The sequence below is a fragment of the Aptenodytes forsteri genome, unplaced genomic scaffold (genome assembly GCF_000699145.1).
Source record: "Aptenodytes forsteri isolate BGI_AS27 unplaced genomic scaffold, ASM69914v1 Scaffold72, whole genome shotgun sequence".
Lineage (NCBI taxonomy): Eukaryota > Metazoa > Chordata > Aves > Sphenisciformes > Spheniscidae > Aptenodytes > Aptenodytes forsteri.
The window spans coordinates 3522774-3546035 of record NW_008796193.1 but is presented as its reverse complement, the minus strand read 5'-3'; the positions used below and the strand labels follow the sequence as shown (position 1 = coordinate 3546035).

The 23262-nt window shown below is 34.0% G+C and overlaps 1 protein-coding gene across 1 annotated transcript in view; it reads left to right on the top strand.

Annotated features, from left to right (window-relative positions):
* The window catches only part of CHM (CHM, Rab escort protein 1), a 63315-nt gene that overhangs the window by 24814 nt on the left and 15239 nt on the right, over positions 1 to 23262 (top strand). Inside the window, exons 9-12 of the mRNA XM_019474304.1 lie at positions 13524 to 13601; positions 20772 to 20876; positions 21773 to 21836; positions 22793 to 22889. Of these exons, the coding sequence (XP_019329849.1) occupies positions 13524 to 13601; positions 20772 to 20876; positions 21773 to 21836; positions 22793 to 22889 (344 nt within the window). The remainder of the gene's footprint in view (positions 1 to 13523; positions 13602 to 20771; positions 20877 to 21772; positions 21837 to 22792; positions 22890 to 23262) is intronic.

The following is a 23262-nucleotide window of genomic DNA, read 5'->3' as shown; positions in this document are numbered from 1 at the left end:
CTTGCTTTGTATATTCTATTATTATTTTATTATTTATTATTATTATTTTATTATTTCTTCTTCAATTATTAAATATCTCAATCCACAAGTTTTCTCACGTTTACTCTTCCGATTGTCTTCCCCATCCCGCTGTCGGGGGGAGAGTGAGTGAGCAGCTGCGTGGTACTCAGTTGCCGGCTGAGGTTGAACCACGACAATTACCTAATGTTTCCATTAGTTCATTAGACAGCTAGGCGTTGTTCTGTACTACATTGAATAGACATGTTGTTTCGTAACTTCATCTTTTGTCAATAGCCTTTCATCTGTACCTTAAACTGTATTTGTATGGAGATCTTAAAAAATGTGGACTTATGTAATTAGGTGCTCGGAGAGACAATTTGTGAAAAAGAATTGGTTTTAGATAAGTACTCTGGACACAGTCATGCGATAGAACTAGTGTTCATAGATTTTATGAATGTCTTTCTGTCTTTATAGGACTTCATGTGGGACCAGATAGTTGTACGTGACCAAGAGATTAATAAATCAAAAGATTATCAGAGCCATTATAGTAGCACAAGTTTTGCAATTAGACCTTTGGCTTCAAATACCTGGGAAACAAGTAAATTTAATAATCAAAATTGAAATTAGTATTTTCGTTATATTTTTTCCAGTATAGGTACTTATCAATATTATTCTTCTTGCATTCTTGAAAACCCTTTGGCTTTATTTTGTTTAATAGCCAGCACATGCAATTTTCTGATCTATAGCAGCAATATATTTCAAGAGTTAGCAATAGTGTTGTCTAGAAGTCTTACCAATATTCTTATCAGAAAATCATTCTGTGATTACAGAAATTCTTCAGATGGCCTGAACTTACTATTTATACCCATTGATTGCTGTATTTTAGGGTTTTTTTTGTTAAATTGTAAGTCTCATGATAAGGACAGTATTTTAATAGTTGAAGCAAATTACTCTGTCAAACCAAGAAGTAATTATACTTTTAAAAGGTTTGTATTGCAAACATTCTAATACAAAATAAAGTCTAAATGTCTTTAAGTGAACAATTTAGGAGGCAATCACAAATTTTTTTTGAGATTAATCACAGTTTTTCTATGTGGTCTGCCTTGGGTGTTATGTTTTGCTAAAACTGAGCAGTATCCGAGGAATACTGTTCAGACTGTATAGTAAAGTGGTAACGCCACAACCTATACATCATACCCTACAGTTTTTATCACCAGGTTATCAGAGTAAGGTGTCACCTGTTCTGTGATTTCTAACCACTGTTCTATATTCTGTTTTAATGTAAACCTCTTAAGCGTTTCTTGCAGCCAGTTATACCGTGTGTTCTCATCAAGGCTACTGTTATAAATGGCATGCATGCATATTTATGTGAATGAGTCAAAGACATTTGTAAGTCACATCCTTGCATTCTAAATGAATTCTGCATAAACAGTACAACGTTTTATAACTACTGACGACACTTGAGTGAGTAAAAGCGGTGTTAGTTCTTTATTGGTTTAAACAGGTATGGTTTAGGAGAGAAAATTAAACTTTTATATCACTGTAATGTACCTCCCAATATGTCGAGGTACAGATGTGAGATTTCTATCTCCATAAATTGGATTCGTGGTACAAGGAAGGTCATTGGAAGCCTCATGCTATTCCGAGCTGACAAGCAGCAAAACTTTACTGGCCTGTATAACAGCTTCCTTTGGTTCAAACTTCTTGGTATGAAACTGTTATGTCTCTTCCTTTCTAATGAAGTAGTAGTAGTAATATTATGCTTAGTAAAAATAAATACAGTAATATCTCATTCTTGAGGAAAATCAAAGCAAGCCTTTACATTTGATACGGTAAACATAAGATGCCAAAACTTCAATATGTAAGGCAGCTAGGGAAATCAATATATGTTTTGCAGTTTGCTGTTAACATGTTTGTTGCAAATCTGTAATACAGTGTTCATTTTCTTGGAAAAAATGTGACTAAAGAAAAACTAATTGGGCATCATTGTAAACTGTAATAGTCTCAGTGATACAACATTTAGAACATTTAGTGCGATTTTGATTTTTTTTTCTGTTTTTAGAAAACATTAGGAAATACCCCAAATATTTTCTGATGTAGGAGGTTAATGTTAAAATTGTCAGCTTCCAAATTTTCCTTTGTAACTGGGAAAAAAAAGATATTTGACTGAAAAATCTGAAATAGTTGTGAAATATGAGGACATATTTGCTTTTGCTTGTTGTACCAAATTCCTCCTTTGTAACTTGAATCTCCTTTCTTTCCTACCAGTTTTTCAGAAGCAAAAACTTTTTGAGTTTTTTATGGGTTTGAGGAGTGTTTGGAAGTGCTATTTTACAAATATTGTTTCATATAGTTCACTTTTACAGTTCACCTCAGTGAAATATGCCTCTTACTCTCAGTTTTCCTTTAAGAGGAAGTGTTTCTGGAAGCTTTCGGTTGTGATTCTCTTCAGCCATGACCAGTGTTGTTTAATGAATGACAGCTGAGAAGTCAGTCGTAGGTTGTCGCCTCACTTCTGTGTTTTTTCTCAGTGCTTGCTTTGTGAACACACTGAATTTTGGGGGAGACTGCGCATAGTTTCTCTTCAGTTTGGTTTCAGATTCTTTTTACTGGACTCTTGCAAATATGAACATCCAAATGAAAACAAGACTTTTTGAGAAGAGGTAGTGCAGTTTTTTCCCATTTGAAGTTTTTGAGGGAATGGGAGACTACACCGTCTGTCATCTCGTAATGGTTCTAGAGGGTGACACATCGTGTCTTTGCTCTCTGTGTTAGGAGTCATCCAAGAATTGACAGATGTGGTTGTGGTAATAGGTGCTGAGGTGGTAGAACGTCTTTGGCTGCTCTGCCATAGGAATTAGTGATTCACTGACTTTTATGGGTAGTCAGTTAATGACTTGCATTTCCTATAAATAGGCTTTTAACTTGTACATTGTGTATGTATTTGGTGGGCAATGTAACCTTTTTTTAGTAGTTGTTACAGATTCTAGCTGAAATTAGTCATTTTTGTGTCAGTGCCAGTGACAGTAGTAATTTTGTGATGGAGGAAAAATCTGATTAAGATGGTTAATCTCTTTCAATCCCTATATTTACAAGAAGATTAAGAGTCCAGGCTGAGATATGATGGATTGTGTGATTGATTTGGAAGGTTCCTGTATATATTTCAAAAATGAATAATCAGTTTTTACCCTTACATTTGAGCTATTATCTGCTACAAATGTCAGAGCTTCTGAGGTAGTCTCAGGTACTTTAACATTTCCAATTATGTCCCTGTTACAGTCTCTAGGAAGGTTTTAGTGTTCTGAAATCAAGACTAGGCTTTAGGAAACCTGACTGTAATAAACACTTAGAATTGATGTATTAAAAATTTAGTGTAAAAATTTTTCATTCGAATCTATAAATGAGTATCATGTTTCTCGATGTAAGCAAAATGCATAACTTTTCTGTATGTTAATTGTATGATTTGGCGTATTAATGAGAAATTCAAACAATGTTAATTCCTTATGACAATCGGATATGACAGATTTGAGTCTTAGCACGTGTGCAAGTCTATGCAAGTGTGAAAGAATCACAGGTGATTTAAAAAATATAGGCTGTATCTGAGGTACGAGTTCAGTTCTACCTTTCAAAATACATAATTTTCATATTTATATAACTCATCACTTAAAATTATTCCATTTCTTTGGACCTGAACATTTATTTTGAAATTACTGACAACTTGTCAGTATTACTTGGTTTTTACTAAAATACTGAATAGTAAGAGTAGCTGCAATGCTGCTTTCTTCTTAATTGTTTTCACTTGCATTTCAGTGAAATAATAAAACTTCTAATGTAGTTTGGCTTTTAAAGACAAACTTGAGATACTTCACTTTGTTGGCAGATGAATGCAAAATGAGCAAGCGTAGTTAGTATGAGAGTTTATAGGATCAGTTGTTTGTTTTTCCCTCTAAAGAGAAACTCTTTCTTGGGATAAACATTAGGGAAGTGAGATAATCCATCATTCTGAGACCTGTTCACTAGTGATGGATGGATAGATTGGTAAAGTAACTCAATAATCTTCATTTTTTTTCAGGTTATTCACAGATCAGTGAGCATTGTCGTTAATAAAGCTATGGAATGCTTTTGTGTCCTTGCCCACATTATTCCTCAGAATTTGACAGGAAAAGACTTTTAATTTGCAAATAACCTTTGTTGTGAAATGCATTCTAAGTGTATGAAACTTTGAAAATACCTTCCCATTTTAGATTTTATCGTTCTTCTCAGATGTTTGTCTGCTCTTTGTTTAAAAAATTATTTACAAATATGAGAGCTTTTCTGCTCCTTATTATTTCACTGACTAGAAATACAGTGTTCTTCAGAAGTTTATACCTCGTGAAAGCCTTCAACCATTAGAATATATCACATGGGATGCTCTGAATCATATGAATGTTGTCAAAATATATAGATTTCAGATCCCTAACTAGGCATGGAAAAGTTTTCAGTCAAGAAATTGTATTATAGACATTAGAATATACCCTGTTATGTAGGAAAAATAAATGTAATATTCTAGGCTGAAAATAAATTACATTGTCCTACCCTCATTCTTGATCATTCTTGCTTCATTTTACAAACATATTTGGAACTTAAAAGCACAAAATACAAATGCTATGATGAGATGATATTGCAGTAATTATTCGCTTTAATAATTAAGACAATGATAATAATACGAAGGAAGTATATCTGATACATTGTTTGGCATTATCTCTTAACAAGTAAATTACTCTCTGCTTGTGGGGGGGGATGTGCAGATTCTGGCTTATATATTCTTCCTGAGAATTACGACTCAGACATATGAATATGTTACAGCATTGTCAGAAGATCTATGGAAATGACATGAATGTTTATTATTGGAGCAAATCTGGGATGTAATGCAAATGTAGTTTAGCAGAGTCCTTTTTCATTAAACTAGAAGACAGAGAAAGGTAGCTTCCAAAACATTACTGAATTAGTAAAATAGTCCTTGAATTTCACTGAGGGTTAAGATAACTTGAATTTTTATGTCTTTTCTGGAGGCAGAGAGCACATAAATGGATTTTATAGATGAGCTAATGCTTAGTGACTGGTTTCTATTTTTTGTGTCTCTGCCCTACGGTCCTGATCTCCCAAGCTCCTCTTTGAGGGCAGAACTGTTGTATAATTGCAGCTAAAGGACCTTGTCCAAGGAACAGCTTTTTCTCTTACGAGGTCGATAGAACATAAAGCCAGGCAGGTCTCATACTTCTACCTTCTGTAGAGATTAGTCTTCAGTGTGCATTTGTAGTTAACTACCATCACAGTAGTACAGAAACCACTGAACTGTTTTTTTCTTTTTTCTCCCCCCCCGTGTAATTTCATACAATTTCCACAATGCTTTAGCCATAATGTCTAGGACACTTGCTGGCTAAATAGTTGAGTACGTTGCCTGATGGATCCTCACGTTACTTTCATGAAGTCATCGGTTCATTGAGTTTAGCATCCCAGAGAATGATTCTTAACCTAGATTCACTAAAAAGTAGTGTTAATGGCAATATCCTTGCAAAATGTTTATATAATTCTTCCATTTAATAAGCCAGTATTAAGCAACTTTTGTTTCAAATGCCAGTAAACTTTTCTTAAGCAGCTACGCTAGTACAGCTACAATATAGTTAAAATGTGGTGTTTATCCTCTAGTTCATTTCAGGTCTTTGCCCAAAACTCAGTCGAGGGTACACCATGCAACTGAAGTGCAAGTTAATTTTCTAGCAACTTCGCTTTGAGGTCTGTTTTTAGATAATTTTGTAAAGTGAGATGCAAGTATACTGACTAGGTGAACAGACTGTTTAGGGTTAACAACGTCGTTACTTTAAGAAACAGCACTTTTTGCATTGTAATTATAACCATTCACAATCTTGATAAAACTTCATGGCTCTGGAATGACTTATTTTAGTCATTTAGTCTCAAATTCTTTACCTCAAATTTTGAATTTTTGCTGAGAGGACAGTAGCCTCATATTTCATCATAGTAGTCATCCTCTTTCAACAGTGTTTGGATTTACTTTGCAGTTTCTGGAAGCAAAATAAGTTTATTCTGAAACAGAACTTATTAATACCCTTTTTTGCTTCAGCAAGTGTGACAGTACTTTTCCCTTAACACTTTTATGGAACTTTTTCTGGCTGTACTCTTAACCCAGATAAATTTTCATAATTCTTTGTAATTTATAACTGTGAAAATCGTAATCATTTTCACTCCTCCTGAGATTTTCTTGTAAATAACTTGTTAGGTTGATTTGGTGAACTTTAAAGTAAATTAATGATTCTTTCTAAATACTTTACTTAAAAAGGCTAAATACCAGACTGTTAATTTTTAAAAAAAACCAACAACTAAACAAAACCCCACAAAACACTTCTGCTGGAAAGCGCAGTTGTGTTCAAGAGAGCAAATCTAAAATTTGACACAAATCTGATTATTTTTTTAATTTATTTGAGGAAGAGACCTGTTACCATGGAGTAATCTAGTCATCAAGAGTTTATGATCAAACTTGGTTTTTTTTCTTCTTTCATGAGCATTGGAAGACCTACTTCTTGCACAGATATTTTTTCCCCCTCTGAAGTGTTCCAAGTTGTAGGATGTCACATTTAATTTGTTTTCTCATAAGCCAAGAGATTAGATTAAATCTTAGGCAAAAGACTTTGCTTTCAAAATTGTTGTAAGCTAAATGTCGGGTCTTTTTCCTGTTGTAAGAGGGTTGTTCTCAAGGGTATCTCATCCCTGTGTACCTCTCATGAAGTTAGCATCTTTTTTTCTTATTCACCAGCAGTAAGAGCCTACAAGAAACTGAAGTTGGGTGGGTTGTATGCTCTCTTGCAAATTGCAGGTCTAATCTGTCAAATATTACTTCTACAAATTTTTCTGCTGGAAAAAGTAAGGCGATAGCAGAAAAGAGAATGTCACATCTGCCGAATCAGCAGCTGTGTGCTGTAGAACAGCCTGTGTAACACTTCCAGGCAAGCAGAGTCTGAACTGGCCACGTTCATGCAGCCCATATGAGGGTGGTGTTGAACCAAAACTCTTCTGATCTGAAGTGCTGCACTGACTGTGAATAGAAGTAGACTTTTGCTTCAGAAATGACTTAAAGCTAACAAGTGTACATAATTATGGAAAATTTTTGTGGTGTTAATGACTTTCAAGTGCATTATTAGATAAACTGGTCTCTCTTATTTATTTATATTAGAAATTTATTAATGGATGCAACTAAGCTGCTTCTCCACCACTCTTAGACTCTCTAAACAACTCTTCTACAAGAGTCATTAGTAATGTACCTCTTGTATTAGTAATAAGCTTGCCAATAGTGCAGTTGCTTAAATTACTAACAGTTTGATAACTGAAAACAGAGCTTATACATGGTCTTATTTTGTCAACAGAACTTTCTCAGGTTTTAGAAACAGCTTAATAAATCTACACATACATGAAACAAGACTGGAAGTCTAGGAACATAAAAATGTATGATGAACTAAGATTTTTGTCTTCTAACATTTGAGTTTTGGAAAACAGAATTGGAATCTTGAGCCCATAAAAGGCAGCATTGACTTGCCAAACCCCTAAACTTGCACATCGCATAATAGGAACTCAAATGTTAAAACTCTTGAAATAGTTGCACTTCAGCGCAGATTTGGCCATTCAGATATCGTGAACAATAAATATTAATCCTTGCCAGACTGATGAAATAGACTGAAATTATCGCTGTTTTGTAATTATGGAAAAAAGTGCACAGAGGGTCTAATGCATCTTAGGGTAAGTGATAAGTAGGTATATTACTCAGAATCTTGAGTTTTTTGCTCTAAACAAAATCAAGTACACCAATTTTTATCTTGTTACCTATTTTACTGTCAAATACTATACGCTCTACTAGAACTCTTCACAGTATGTGAATGTATATTTCTATATATAGCAGTCTAAATCCCATATAATATAAAGGAGCGGTTTCTTAGTTTTAAAATGAAATTTGGTTTTTAAATCCTTAGAAAAAATATGAAATACAAAATTTGCTATAAAATGACATTCGTCTGGGCTGCTTTTTCTTTTCCCAACCCCTCTCTCAGCTGTGGCATTTCTTCCCTGAGCTGTTACCATTCCTGCCTGCTGTCTTTCTCCATGAAAAGAGTTTGCCGAAACTGAAATGAGCAGAAGTCCTCGTTCTGCCCCCACCCCGTGTTTTGATTGCAAGCTTTGCCATTACCACAACTCTTTCTATAGCATTTCCCATTCACGGTGCTAGGATTTCCTTCTGTTTTACCATGCTAGGACAGAAGTGAAGATCTAGCGAAAGAAACCATCTTGTTATAGGAATACAGGCATAAAAATTGTGGTTCCTGCAAAATACTCTTTGGAAGTTAAGCTAAGTTCTGGTTGATAACTTTCTGACAGTTTTAAAACCGTCATTTTGCTAATTGGATTTATAAGCTGGGCTGATCCTATAATCTTTCAGGACCTTTTTTAAATTTTACAGGAATGTTGAATATAATCTCCAGGAAAAAGTCAAAATATTTGATTCTTCATTTACATCCTTAAGCATTTATTGTCACATATTATCCTTTCCAATAGCTCTCCAAATGCCAGGACAGTTCTGGTTGACATTGATTATTATCTTCATTATTTCTTTGGTGCTGTTTTTTATATTTTTTTTTCCCTTCATCCGGGTGGGTGCACATACTGCAATTTGACTTTTTTATGGGAACTCTGTGTTGGGAAAATTAACTGTCTGGTTTGTTTAACTGTAGCAATTTTACTGATTTGATTTGTCTGCATTCTACTTTTTAACGTTTTTAGAACATGCAACAATATTGTAGAAATGCTGAAGTTCTAGGGACCTTTCAGGAAACACAGAGTTTAACATAAGAACCAGGTCACAGCTTGCTCTGTGTGTAAAAAATAAATTGAAAGAGGACAATTCATTAATTCAGCACTTAGCGTGTTTTTCTTTGATCTTTCTCCAAAGCTTGCTGTGCTGTCTATGCAGTATTCATCTTTAAGGAGGGAAGCAAATAGTTTTTGCTACAGAAGACTGTACAGTTGGGGAGAAAAATATTCAATTTTTTTAAATAATCGCTCCATGCATTTTAGAAAGTAGAAGACCAACTATATGCTGGAAATAAAAACTACTTTTTTTGGTGTGAAACTATGTGATATGGTTTTCCAATTCTTTTATGTAGTTTCAGAATGAACTATGGGTAAGTCTGTAATTTAAGGGTGTTTATGGTATCTCTGTGTTGAAAATCAAGATGTCAGATGGAGAGACATTCTATTTTTGTTCAATTAATATCAGAGTGCGTTACATCAAAGCAGTAAACTCCTCTTGTAGCAACAGATGCAGCAACCCTGAAGCCTATTTTCTCTCTTGTTACATTAGTGTTTAATTAAAGAAAACAACTAGTTGGAGGCAGTTACTTTCTGTGAAATGTAATGAAGATTTATTTTGTAAGTGACCTTCACTGTATTAGCTGAATAAGTAATCAGTAAAATTAATAGAATAATCAAATTATATACAAACTCATAAATCATCATGAATATGCTGTCAAAAATTCAGCTTTTAATATGTCCTATTGTTTCACAGCTGTATTAAAAATTACAACTGCCTTGATGGGAACTGAAATGGCATTTAAAGGCTGCGTATGATGGAGGAGTACCAGGCCAAAAATTTTCACAACTGTTAATTTAGCTGTAATATGATTTGATATCATCAGGGCAAAGTTGAAGTTGAGTACAGTGTTGTTGCTATCTTTCAGCAAAACTTGAATTATTGGTGTAGGCAGTCGCCAGTTAATTAGAGTAATATCAGTTTAAATGTCTGTCATTAGGGTTAATGGTATCAAAGAGTTGCCTTGTACTTGAAGTACCGTCAAATCATCTTGAAAAGCCTATTGTATGAAAGTAATGTTAGCGCAGTGATTTTACTTTGTCATAAATTATTGGGATGCCATTTAGTTTAATATTTCAATTTCTATATTTAAATAATTTTGGCAAGTTCTTCCTAATCATGTCATTTTTCATGCTAGGCTGTTTTAATAGCTAGTTTGGCTCTTTGTAATTGTTTAACACAACACAATCAAAATTCCTTTCCATTTTCATTTAAAAAGAGAAGTTTTCCACTGGCCTACTATGAAAACAGGTCATGCCCTCCTCCACTGGATAGCAGGCTACTCTTGAAAATAAGTAATTCACATTTTTGCGCAGCCAAGCAGCAAAGTTCTTTCAAAGCATGCTAGAAAAATAAAGTGCATATATCAAAAAGCCCTTGACTGTGGTTGAAGTCAAAGGAAAAACATAATTATAGTTTTTAACAAAGGAATCTTAGTTCTAGTTAGGTTAATAGCGCTATTCTTTTATACAACATATGAAATAAATTCATCTGAGTTGGTTTGAAAGATCCTAATACATGGTTTGTCAGGCAAGAAGCCATTGATTGCAGCATTAGAGATAATAAGCCCGTAGCTCAAGGCTCTATAATAATTCTTCAGTGGATGTTTAACCTTTGTGTCATCTTCAACAATCTCCAGACAACCAGGGTTGGGATTCAACATGGTGTATGTTCTCCCTGCTTTTGCATGGGTAGAAGAGGTATTTCTAGGGAACTGGATCTTCTGATTCAGCCAGTAGTAAGTGATATTGCTGACATTTCCTAAGACTGCTACCTTTTGGAGTACAACTCAGAGATGTGAGTTGGTAACACGCTTCAGCCGTTTGCCGTGCTGTGTCATTCATGCAGTTTAAAAGGTGTTGCGGTACTAACTGTCTTTGAACTGTCTAATATGACTTTTGAATGCCAATATGGATTCCATTTTAGGAAGTCAGGTTTGCAAAATGAAAGTTTTCTTTTCAAGTTCATCATCTATGAACAGATACCTAAAGCTCTTTAACTTAAAAACAACAGCAACAACAACAAAACAACAACAAACACACCCCACCCCCCGCCCAACTGTTTATAAACCAGGAAAATCCTGGTATCATCCCAGAAATCTGGGAGAACTGTTCCACCAAACCAGCCTGCCTTTCTCATATTGATTGTTTGCTTTGGCTAGTCTGATGCCTAGCTAATGCTAGGCCGGTATTAGAAATGTAGTCACACTAATCTGTTAAATTACAGTGTAAACTCTAGCAAAAGTTAAATAGAATTACACATTCTTATTTTAAATACAATACCTAGGCAGACTCTCTTAATGAAATGGCAGATGTAATTTCTAATTTTTATGCGTTCCCAGTTTCAGCTCTGTCCTTCCATCTGTGAGCTGAACATCAAATGGTTGGGTCATACTAAACCTCAGCTGAATAACAGGAACTCAGAAAACTCAAAGTATCCTTCTCTGGCATGGTAAAATGGAACAGTGTGTCGCTGTATTGAATGTGCTACAGACTGTTCTATGATTTACTCACATGAGGCTGTTTACTTTTGAAAAATAGGGATCACAAGAAGAACACAGGCGTATTTAACTTGTAGGAGGAAGGAAGAATTGTCAAATGTCACTTGATAGCATTTGACAGTTGTCTCTGATAGAGCAGTTCTCTCTGAGAAAAGGATATGCAGTCTATGTCAATATGCAAATTATTTGTCCATTCTTTCTCCAGCATACATGAGAAGAGGTCAGTGATAGCTGATTGATCTGAATGAACCACTGGAGATTCTTAAATAAGTAAATAAATTAAAAAAAAACCCACACCAAAAACCACATTAAAGATTCCCAAGATAGATCAGACATTGCAAACAGTCCAAACCTGAAATTGGATTGTATGGGATCAGACACACCTCCCCCATCTTTTTTCTTTACCTTTTTCCACTGAGTAATTTCCATGCTGACTGGCAATTTTAAAGAGAAGGATTATTTCTTTTTTGACATAATTTGAAAAATATTTCTTTAAATGTTCTTACTGGTTTACCTTTTGTCACACCGCAAGTTCTAGAGAACTTCCTCCTCTGCATTTTGTATTATTATTATTATAGTAAGGATACCCCTGAAATAATGTACTGTAAACAAAAAACTGACTGAAGTTTATCTTAATTCACAGTTAATCATGAAGCTTTGTCCTTAAGAATTGCTAACATTTATCCTGTTTCTGTAAGATTATGAATTTCTCTGCATTACAGTGCTCTCACAGAAAGTTTAAAGATTTTTTTTTTTTTTAAAATACATAGCAAAAAATATTGGTTGTTTATACTTGCTTGACAGCATTTTGAAGAATACGGGCCTATATTAAAATCTTTCAGGAGCTAGAATTAAAAAAAAGTTAAAACTAGTGATATCACAGTCATTTCAGTGTTAATGTGGGTCCAGTAAACATTTTAGGCATCACTTGCAGAAACTAAACTTTCATTTTTTTGTGAATTAATTTATCTTGTGTCCCATCAATTCAACAGAAAAGTAATCCCTGGAGATTAAGCCTGGCTTTTTGGCAGATACAGGAAGTTATGATGTAGGGATTAACCTGGGATCACGTTTATCACCAGACCAACTGAACTTTTACTGTGCAGCTTTACGGGGGAGCAGTCTCAGACTTTGTGCATAGGACAGATTCATCTGGTGAAGAGTTTTGGTCAGAGATATCTTCAAGGGGGTGATAAAACAGCCTGGCTAGTGATGAAATTTTGCAGTGGGCTGACTTCACATAGTCCCTCATATTTAAATGTCATAATCTAGTTTCTTTAAATTCTGAGCCTCCTTAGAGTTTAAAAACAGATGAGTTGCGATATTGGCTTAATGTTTGGGTAGCATAATTTTCTTTGTTTTAGGTATTGGGTTTTGTTTGTAAGTGGGAGACTGCTAAATAGCTTAGTATACTTTAGCTTTTGAAAAACTGACCTGTGAAGCTGGTTGCTTTTTTCATTTAGGAAATTTTTCTACCATCAGTCCATGCACAGAATATCTTAAGCGACTATATCATAACATAGTGATTCCTCCAGGTTCTGCCTATTTGTAAGAGGTCATCTTTAGATTGTAAGAAATCTTCATTCTGTTGGGGCACTTCTCAGTGCCCTCAAAATTTGAGCTGCTTGTAGTCAATGAAGTTCCCACGGTACCTTTTGTAAGAGTAGGGAAATAACTTCTGAATCACGCTCAGAATTCTAGTAGGAGGTTGGTATGGTTATCGTGTGTTCTTACATTTTTATTCTACACCATGTGCAATGTAGCGTGGCCAGAATATCAGTAGATATTCTATGCATCTTCAGTAAATAGGTGCTTTTCCATCCTGAATGACTGAAGATGATAACAGAGAATGAGTGCTCAAGCTAATGTAACAATTTAGAGGACTAAGATAAATGCTAACAAAAAAAAAAGTTAACAACATATCCTTTACAAAAGCTATATGACATGCTTTATTTTGATTGTTTCTTGATTGTCTGATTCAGAGATTAAGACGTGTCATTAAAAATGTACTACAATGTGCACAGTACTTTGCCTTGCTTATGACACACACTCACGTTGATTACAATTAGTCGTGATAGGAGTAACCTTTATTTTTTCCTAATATGTTTCTAGGATGTGTGCTGTATTTGGTGGTATCTATTGTCTTCGCCATTCTGTGCAGTGCCTTGTAGTGGACAAAGAATCTGGACGGTAAGGGTAATATAAGTAACCTTCTGTTTATATACAAAATACAGATGAAAAATGTGTTAAGTCAATATAAAAAAAATGATTCTTCAAAGATCCTCCTTGGTATTAATAACACATCAACCTTGATTAAAAGTAATTTGTGTATAGGTCCTCCAGAACAAGGAAAGTGGGTCTAGAATATAGAAACTAAATTAATTTCCCTGTGATATTACTACAGCTCCTGATCACCCAAGCTTGGAAGACAAATCATTTCAGCTGCCGGGGGGCTGGTGATGAGTGATGTTAGTTTTCCTTGTGGCCTTACCTACTCTAATTGATTTTCATCAGACGACAACAAAGCCCTCTGTTATTGCATTTTTAAAAATGGAGCTCACCTAAAGACTCATCAGATTAATCTTTGATGATAATGCATGTCACTCCAAGAGAAAAGACTTTAATGAGTTTTTAGGTAGATTGTTGTCATAAACTATGCTGCCCTCTTATCCTAGGATAAATTCTTCTACAACAGTATCAGGCCTGTAGGTGGGTTTAAAGTTGAGCTAAGAAAAATCAACCCGTAGTTTTTTTCATAGTGGCATTTTTTGCACCTCTGTAAATTGTCGTGATTTCTGTTATATACATTATATCAGTTATTAGCCTAACTGCAGAATTTGGCTCTCTTAAGAGTCTGTTTTCAGCTTAGTTTCTGTAATTGAAAAGTTCAAAACGTTCTGTAGGAAATTTTGAAAATTAAGCTAAAAAATATGTAGCAACATTTTATTAGGAAAATTAGTAGTTAAATGATTGGTGTAATGTTTTTACTTTCCCGTTGCACTGCACGTTTGATTCTCTGAGCATGGTACTTGTAGGTAGATTTGTCATGACATGGTCAAGTAGCATCTGTTTTTCCTGAAATTCTATAAACAACAGATTTTATCTTTCTGCCCCTTCCTTAAGGTTCTGAAGTTCATTGCACAGTTTTAGACTTTAAGATGCAATTGTGATAGTATTTCATCATGTATGGTGTTGTCTTAAGTGCATGATTCATATGCAAATGAAATTATCCCCCTTTTATAAACTCTGTAGGTTTTTTTTTTTTAACAGTAATATTTGAACTTTTACTATAGGGAGTTTTATTTTCCCATGATGTTTAAATAGTTAACTTGCTTTTTCAGAGGGACAAAACTCCTAGTTGTTAGCAACTTCCAAACACCGCTCTATGGAGATCTTAACTGGTCAGTGGTGCTGGTTGTCCCAGTTTCCAGCTTCTTTTGCACATTCTGAAGACCTTTGAAATTAATGTTTTCTTTGTTAAGGTTGTATGTATTCTAAAAAAGGTGGAGTGCTGCTTTTCCTTTAACTGGCTTTTATGGTTTGGATCTAAGAAGTTCCTCAGGATTCCAGATAGGTTTCAAGTGTCTTTTTTAGGCTATTAGGCTGCTTTAGTTGTTAACTTACGCCATTTTCACTTAAAACTGAAGGATAGATTTTTGAGGTGCAGAATTACTGACATATTTTTACCAGACTTTCATTGTTTCAAAAACATTGGTCTTTTAATAATGCCACTATCTGATGCTGAATATGAAGCAGCACAACAGATCCAGCTTTCCAAGTCTAGTCACCTGCCTTTTCTTTGGAGGCGCCTGCCTGCTTCTGTTGCCTCTTTTTAGGGAAGGGAAGAGAAGGGAAGCGTCAGACTTCTTTGAGGTGATGAAAATAACGCAGCCTAGGTCAAAATATGTTTTTAAAAAAAGTATTTTCAGCAATGAAAATGATCATATAATGTTCCCTTTTTTACCTAATAATTTTAAAAAGTTTCAAACGTCCTCTTCACCATAGCAAAAATGTCACTCAGAAAGCTGAGTTTCTTTGACCCAGGTATATGTTTTTATTCAGTTATATTATTTTCTCTTGATTTTCTTTTCTGTCACCTGAATGCAATACTGCTTTTACTTGCTAAGTCTTTTCCTTAGAGTGTTACTTGGCAAGGTATCCAGTTTGTTGCTAAGATCATCACAATTTCCTTTCCCTTCTTTTTCTTTCTTCATGTTATCTCTTTTCCTTACTGTGTGTTCCTTTCCTGCACCAGCTCTAATTTCCTCTTGACTTCGGGCTTCAGTGTTTTTGCCTAGTAAAAATCAGCTATCAAATTGTTAATGAGGGTATTTATGAGTTACTGAGCTTTTGAGTCAACAGGCCATTACTGGTAATTGGTAGTAGACAAAGTCATATCTCGTCGTCACTACAGCTGTCTCTGGAGTTTCAGAGGCAGCTTACTTTGGTTACAAATGGGTTAAACTCACAACAGTAGAAATTTAGTCAAATTGTGGAGTATCCATTGCTATTTTATAAGCATCTTCCATAGGTTTCCAGACTTCATCAGGATCTTAGTGCTGTTATTTTTTCACTATTTTTAATATTCTTACTTTAGTACATGTAAGGAAAATTTATACTTGCAGCTACAGCCTTGATTTTCTTCTCAAACTTTTTGTTGATAGTTTAGAGATTAATTTGAAGTCCCTAAATACCACCAAAGTTTATTCCAACTCCTTTCTAGACATGGCTAACATTCTCTCCAGCACAAGAAAAATAAAAACCCGTTCAATATCTAGTTGAATTGCCTTTTCAGTTTTTTACTACCCATAACTGTGTATTCAGAGAAGTAGATTTCATCCCCGACTATACAATTATTTTTATCATGTTACTATAGTCCTTTTTATAGTTTATGAAAATAAGATTCAGGGAAGACAGTGTGAAAGTACAGAATAGTTCAAACATACCTATTTTAAGGTTTTGGTAATCCACTTGAAATTTTCTAATTTTTACGTATTGTATCAGATTAGGTCTGCTCTTTTAATATATATGCAGAACATCTTGCGTTCTTGATAGAACTCTGATGCTCTGTTAGAAAATAAAAAACACATCATATTCCTTAGGTTGAGGAAAAAACACATTGAATGTCTGCATGATAATTATTTTTTTTTGTTGTTTATTTTCTCCATGTTTATTGTAGATCACTTTTTGGGTACATATGATAAAATTTAAAGTATTTTAGTTTACATGGTTTGCACTAATAATAATGATAGGCATTTTATGTTGATCACGCTTTACATATGTTTCCAATTACATAATTCTGTCTCAAAAATGGAAAAGATGTGATAAATGGAAATTTATACATCTGTAATAAAAAGATATAGCAAACACATAGTAATTTACATATCTATCTTGAAATATTGCATACTGGCTTTGTCAGTGCTGGTAAGTCCATTTCAAGGATGTCGCCCTTAGTCCATTAGTTTGGATAATGAGCCCTATAAAGTACATTTATAACTCGTGGCACTGCAAGGAGATGGATTCTAATTTTCATCCTTTTATCTAGACACATTGAAAGAAGGTCAATGGAGGGTTCTGTATGATTCATTGTCCCAACACATATCAGACGACAGAGACCTGATAATGTCAGTGCATAAGTGTTTTCCATGTTTGGAAGCAGTACTTGAAAGAAATTTTCTCAGCATCATCCTTTGAAGTAAAGTGGAGACTGAAATTAAAAGCGCTATCTCTTTTTCTGTTTAAAATCTTATCAAACATATGACCTGATAGCTATTCCTGAACAAAGGAGAGGAAACAACACTTAGCAGGAAAATAAAAAGTGTGTAGTTGCTTTTGCTGGCTTTGAGTGATGCAACATGACATTTAATCAACCTTTCCCCTTCTATAATGTTTAGGGGGGTGGCAGGGGAATTGATAGTTTAGAGATTAATTTGAAGTCCCTAAATACCACCAAAGTTTATTCCAACTCCTTTCTAGACATGGCTAACATTCTCTCCAGCACAAGAAAAATAAAAACCCGTTCAATATCTAGTTGAATTGCCTTTTCAGTTTTTTACTACCCATAACTGTGTATTCAGAGAAGTAGATTTCATCCCCGACTATACAATTATTTTTATCATGTTACTATAGTCCTTTTTATAGTTTATGAAAATAAGATTCAGGGAAGACAGTGTGAAAGTACAGAATAGTTCAAACATACCTATTTTAAGGTTTTGGTAATCCACTTGAAATTTTCTAATTTTTACGTATTGTATCAGATTAGGTCTGCTCTATTAATATATATGCAGAACATCTTGCGTTCTTGATAGAACTCTGATGCTCTGTTAGAAAATAAAAAACACATCATATTCCTTAGGTTGAGGAAAAAACACATTGAATGTCTGCATGATAATTATTTTTTTTTGTTGTTTATTTTCTCCATGTTTATTGTAGATCACTTTTTGGGTACATATGATAAAATTTAAAGTATTTTAGTTTACATGGTTTGCACTAATAATAATGATAGGCATTTTATGTTGATCACGCTTTACATATGTTTCCAATTACATAATTCTGTCTCAAAAATGGAAAAGATGTGATAAATGGAAATTTATACATCTGTAATAAAAAGATATAGCAAACACATAGTAATTTACATATCTATCTTGAAATATTGCATACTGGCTTTGTCAGTGCTGGTAAGTCCATTTCAAGGATGTCGCCCTTAGTCCATTAGTTTGGATAATGAGCCCTATAAAGTACATTTATAACTCGTGGCACTGCAAGGAGATGGATTCTAATTTTCATCCTTTTATCTAGACACATTGAAAGAAGGTCAATGGAGGGTTCTGTATGATTCATTGTCCCAACACATATCAGACGACAGAGACCTGATAATGTCAGTGCATAAGTGTTTTCCATGTTTGGAAGCAGTACTTGAAAGAAATTTTCTCAGCATCATCCTTTGAAGTAAAGTGGAGACTGAAATTAAAAGCGCTATCTCTTTTTCTGTTTAAAATCTTATCAAACATATGACCTGATAGCTATTCCTGAACAAAGGAGAGGAAACAACACTTAGCAGGAAAATAAAAAGTGTGTAGTTGCTTTTGCTGGCTTTGAGTGATGCAACATGACATTTAATCAACCTTTCCCCTTCTATAATGTTTAGGGGGGTGGCAGGGGAAATTGTTTCATAAACAATAAGAAAGGTTATAATTAGAAACGAACTGTAACAGCTCAACTTCCTTGTTTATTTGCAGTATTCAAATGAGCGCTTGAGAATGAAATCAGTTAGGTTAACATTAAGAAAAAACTTCTTAAAGTTGCAAGTGAAACACATGTTGAATAGAATATGATTGAAACTGTATGAAGAATACTACGTTTAAAGTTAAACAATGCTTGTACCATTAGACTTTAATTACCGTTTTCAAGTTATCTGTTGAATTTGCATATAGGTATATATGTAGGATCCAGATTCCTATGGAATCAGCATTTGAAGTTAGTGTTATAAAAATGTGCTTAATTGTCATTAACCTCTTACATTTGGAAATAAGCATTGTGTGCACCCTTTTTCAATTCTCATTTCAGATGACAGAAGCAACTGGTTTACTAAAGCTAGTGGCAGCTGATTGCTATTACTTATTTAGGTTTGGTTCCTCATCTTCTCTAGTTTTATAGATTGTTTTGATCACAGAAGCTAATGAATAACTTGAAGTTACAGAAATGCTGTTTATTCATAAGGCATAACTTGCATGTCAGATATTTACTGATACAGGAATAATTTACACATTTATTTAATAATAAACACATTTAGATCTGTAAGGGTTCTCTGTTAGGCAACCTTTTGTTTCTTTTGATGTTTTCAAGTGCATGTGCGCGCGTGTGTGTGTAAATGTGTGTGAGAGAATTTACTGGTTTGAATTCTGTATATTAAATCAACTGAAACATTGAGATGCTGATTTGGAAGAATTTAATTTAAAAGAGGTACGGTAACTTTCATACACTAAGCAAAAGTTAAGTAAAGGTAATTTGCTTTATTTCTTTAAACAGAAAATGTTCTGATACTGTAGAAAAACTTAAAATCTTGCTTTAGAAATCAGTATTGAGTCTTAAAGATCCTTAGGATATGGAAACAAGCTATAAGGAAAGAAATTGTATTGCACGTATTTTGCTTGCACTTCAGATAGGAAAAGCATTCATTAAGATAGGTGCTGTTTAAACCTGTAGGCGTTTCTAAAAATGTTTGCAACGTCTTAGTTTGAGGAAAATATGTACAATTAAATAGAACACAGATCATGGCATATAGGAATCAGCAGTAGAGGTTGTTTTTAGTTAGTGTCTATATGTAGCCTCCTTTTTATTTGTCCATATATATGATTTGGTTTCATCTATGTTATATATAAGTCTGAAGTTTGTTCTTTTGTGGAGATTTTTCCCCATTAAAATCTGAAATTTGTTTCCTGTTCTCATTTAAGCTCTCTGAATTGCTTCTTTCCTGTGGTTTGCATTTCTGTCCCATTTATAAGTGTTAGTCTGTTGTGTTACACTTGACTCTTGAAAATTTTTGTAGCACTTTCTCAACTTTTATTTATTCTCATTTTGTTTTGACCTGCTTGCATTCAGAACGATTTCTTTTTTGGGTCTTGGGTTTTCTTTTTTACTTTTTCAAGTATTGCCTGAGGCAGACGAATACATGTTTGTGTTGGAATTTGTATATATTCAAATACAAGCAGGATCTGTCAAGAACGTTTGTGTTGCTCTTAAAGCAATGTGACTTAGTTAATCCTTTTGTGTGTAACTTAGAGATAAATGATATATTTAGTCACTAATATAGAAGCTCAGAAAAGTTCTCCTGGAACAGTCTGATGCATACATTTCTCAGGGATTTTTCCTTACATCTTTTAAGTTAATTTGCTATTTAATTTGTCAAATATTATTGTCAAAATAAACTTGTCTTTGGTAAAGGTTGCTGACGGGGGAAAAATAACACTGCAATAGGGTAGCACCTACAAAATAATTCACAGTATTACTTTTCCATGTATCATGAGGTAAGAAATGTATGCCATTTTCATGTACAATGAAATGCCAGTGTTATTAACTTACATTTAGTTTTCCGTATAAAGTGACCAATTTATTAATGTTCTGATATTATTTGTAGTGGCATTGCATGTAAAAAATTGTATATACCAGGTAGAATGTATAACTCTAGGATTTAGTTAGCAAATTCAGTTGAGTTGTTTTAAGGATTCACATGTTAAAGACGTGTAGCTAACTTATTGAAAGATATAAACAATGTGCTATATAACTCAATTTTGAAAACTTGCACATGATTTTGTTACCTTATATCTAAATTTCTTATTTTGGTTTTATTTTTTTTAACAGATGCAAAGCTATTGTGGATCATTTTGGACAAAGAATAAGCGCTAACTATTTTATTGTGGAAGACAGTTACCTTTCAGAGAGCATATGCACAAATGTGTGTTACAGGTATGTAGTAAAAGAGTAAACATAGTAAATTTCTTTAACTAATATTGTATAAAGTACCCTGCAAGTTAAACTTAAGAGATTATTGTCTCCTGCTTTATCTTTGCAGTACAGCTTAGTTCTGTGCATAGTTTTTCTCTTCTTCTATATACTTGAGGGCATACTGTATACCTTCTATGTTTAGATTTCTTAAATTGTCCTCTAAATCATATTTCCCTTTTCCTTATTAAAAAAATCCAACAGCTTTAAGTGCGTTAGGGATTTCATATTTGTTAAAAAGTGTTTGGAAGGTGGAGGTGCCTCTTGCTGTTCTCGCTTTAAATTTGTTCAGGTTTAGAAAAGTATTAAAAGTCATTGTTTTCTCTTATTTTTGTTGTTCTTGCCAAAAGTATTGGACATATACTGCCTTTGCCTTCAAAATATTGCAGATGAGATATTAGCCAAACTAGTAGTAGGTGCAGTGCAGAAATAATCATAGGCAATGGAGGATTGGAAACCTCAATTCATGAACTCCACTCAAGTGTATTTCCCCTTAATCCAAAGTGTCCTATGCTGTTTGGAACACAAAAAGTCCTGTAACATGCTGCTTCTAATCTTGATCAAATAAATAAAACAATTTTTTAAAAATCAGTAGGATATTCAAGCTGTTTTATCTAACGGCAGTGGCTCATTTATTCAGCATCTATTCTGGTCATTGAAAATACTTCATTAATGTTCCAGATGTGGTCCTACTTCAGCAACAGGAAAAATATCCCACTAACAATCATTTTAATAAAGATTGTATGCCTAAATAGCCTTCCCACAGTGTTATATTTATATTGGTATTGCCAAAACTATGAATCCAAATTGCTAATTTTTACAGTTTTGTGAAATGCCATAACTGTTTTATTTAATTGTAGGCAGATCTCCAGAGCAGTGCTCATTACAGATCAGTCTGTACTAAACACAGATTCAGAGCAGCAGGTATATAGCAATTTTGTATCACTTATCTCTTTATGAATTGTATGTATTAATATTTAGTTGTTGGTAGGAGTTAATTCATGCTTCTGTTTCTGCTTGAATCCAGCTTTTTAGTCAGCTCTCTACTAATAATTGTTTAATTCATTAGTCTCTATAAAGCTATTAGGAATTGTATTTTGTTTTGTTTTGTTTTAGTTCAATGACTTGGGTTTCCCTGTTTGGTTGGCACTATATTAATTAACAGAGTTTCTAAGCTGCTGTCTTCAAGGTAGTTCATTTTGCTTGCTTTTTAATAAACTGTTACCCTTAGTATTCTGTTGACTGTTAATTAATTATCTTGTCTAAACTTTGTTCAAAGTTATTTTTGGTTTTTTAACATTCACTTTTACTGTTCGAAGTTCTTATTGTACACTTTCAGATCCTTTATATGTTTCTGCTTCATCTGTCTTTGCAGACCTTAATTTTGAAGGATATTAATCTGCGTTAAGTGTTTCTTCTGTACGCTTCCTGTATTTTTACAGGTTAAATAAGATCTACAAATAAGAATATATATGACAGCGAAGTCTGTTCTTCCTAGTCTTGCTACTAGCAGTCCTGCATAGAAGTACTCCAGTTATTCTCACCTGACAGTACTCTGCCCAGTGTTCAAAAACGATTTTGCAATCTTTTGCCAACAGAGTTTCTAAACTGTCATCGTTTTGGAAAGGGCTGCGATAGGAGGTTTTCTTTCCATTGTGCTGCTGCAGGCATTCCTAATAAAGGTGGCCTTACTAACTTAGGTAGAAATTCTTGAATGCTCAAATTCTGCAGGATTGATTGCACAAACTGTTACTAATAAACCAGAAAACAAAATTGTATAAATGTCTGCAGTTATTTTTCACCTTTACTCAGAATTACGTTGGTTGCCTCATCCTCCATGTTACTCTGCTTTAACATAAGTTGTTCTTTCTGCTTGATAGGTTTCCATTTTGACAGTGCCTCCAGTGGATCTAGGAAAACCAGCAGTTTGCGTCATTGAGTTGTGTTCCTCAACCATGACATGCATGAAGGACACTTGTAAGTACACGGTATATGTAATCTTAACTACCTTTTTCCCTTTGACTCTCTCAACTCTTGAACAAAATTTAAAATATGTGAGTATCATTCCTCTGCTGCACAATGACCAGGCTATTATCTGAGAAAACAGTGTGTACTGGGTTACTGTTAGCAGCAGACGAGAGTAGTAGTCCATTGTCTTCATTCTATAGCAGTTGTATGCTGTTTCATATGGCTTAGGAATCATACTACAAGATTCTTGTTGCATTCAATTTTTTTTAATTTACATGTGATAGTTATTTATTTAAAATCTTACTGTGATTTTCTCGGTAATAAATTATATTATTATTTATTTCCAAACGGATCAAACATCAAATATTCCCTTTAACACTTA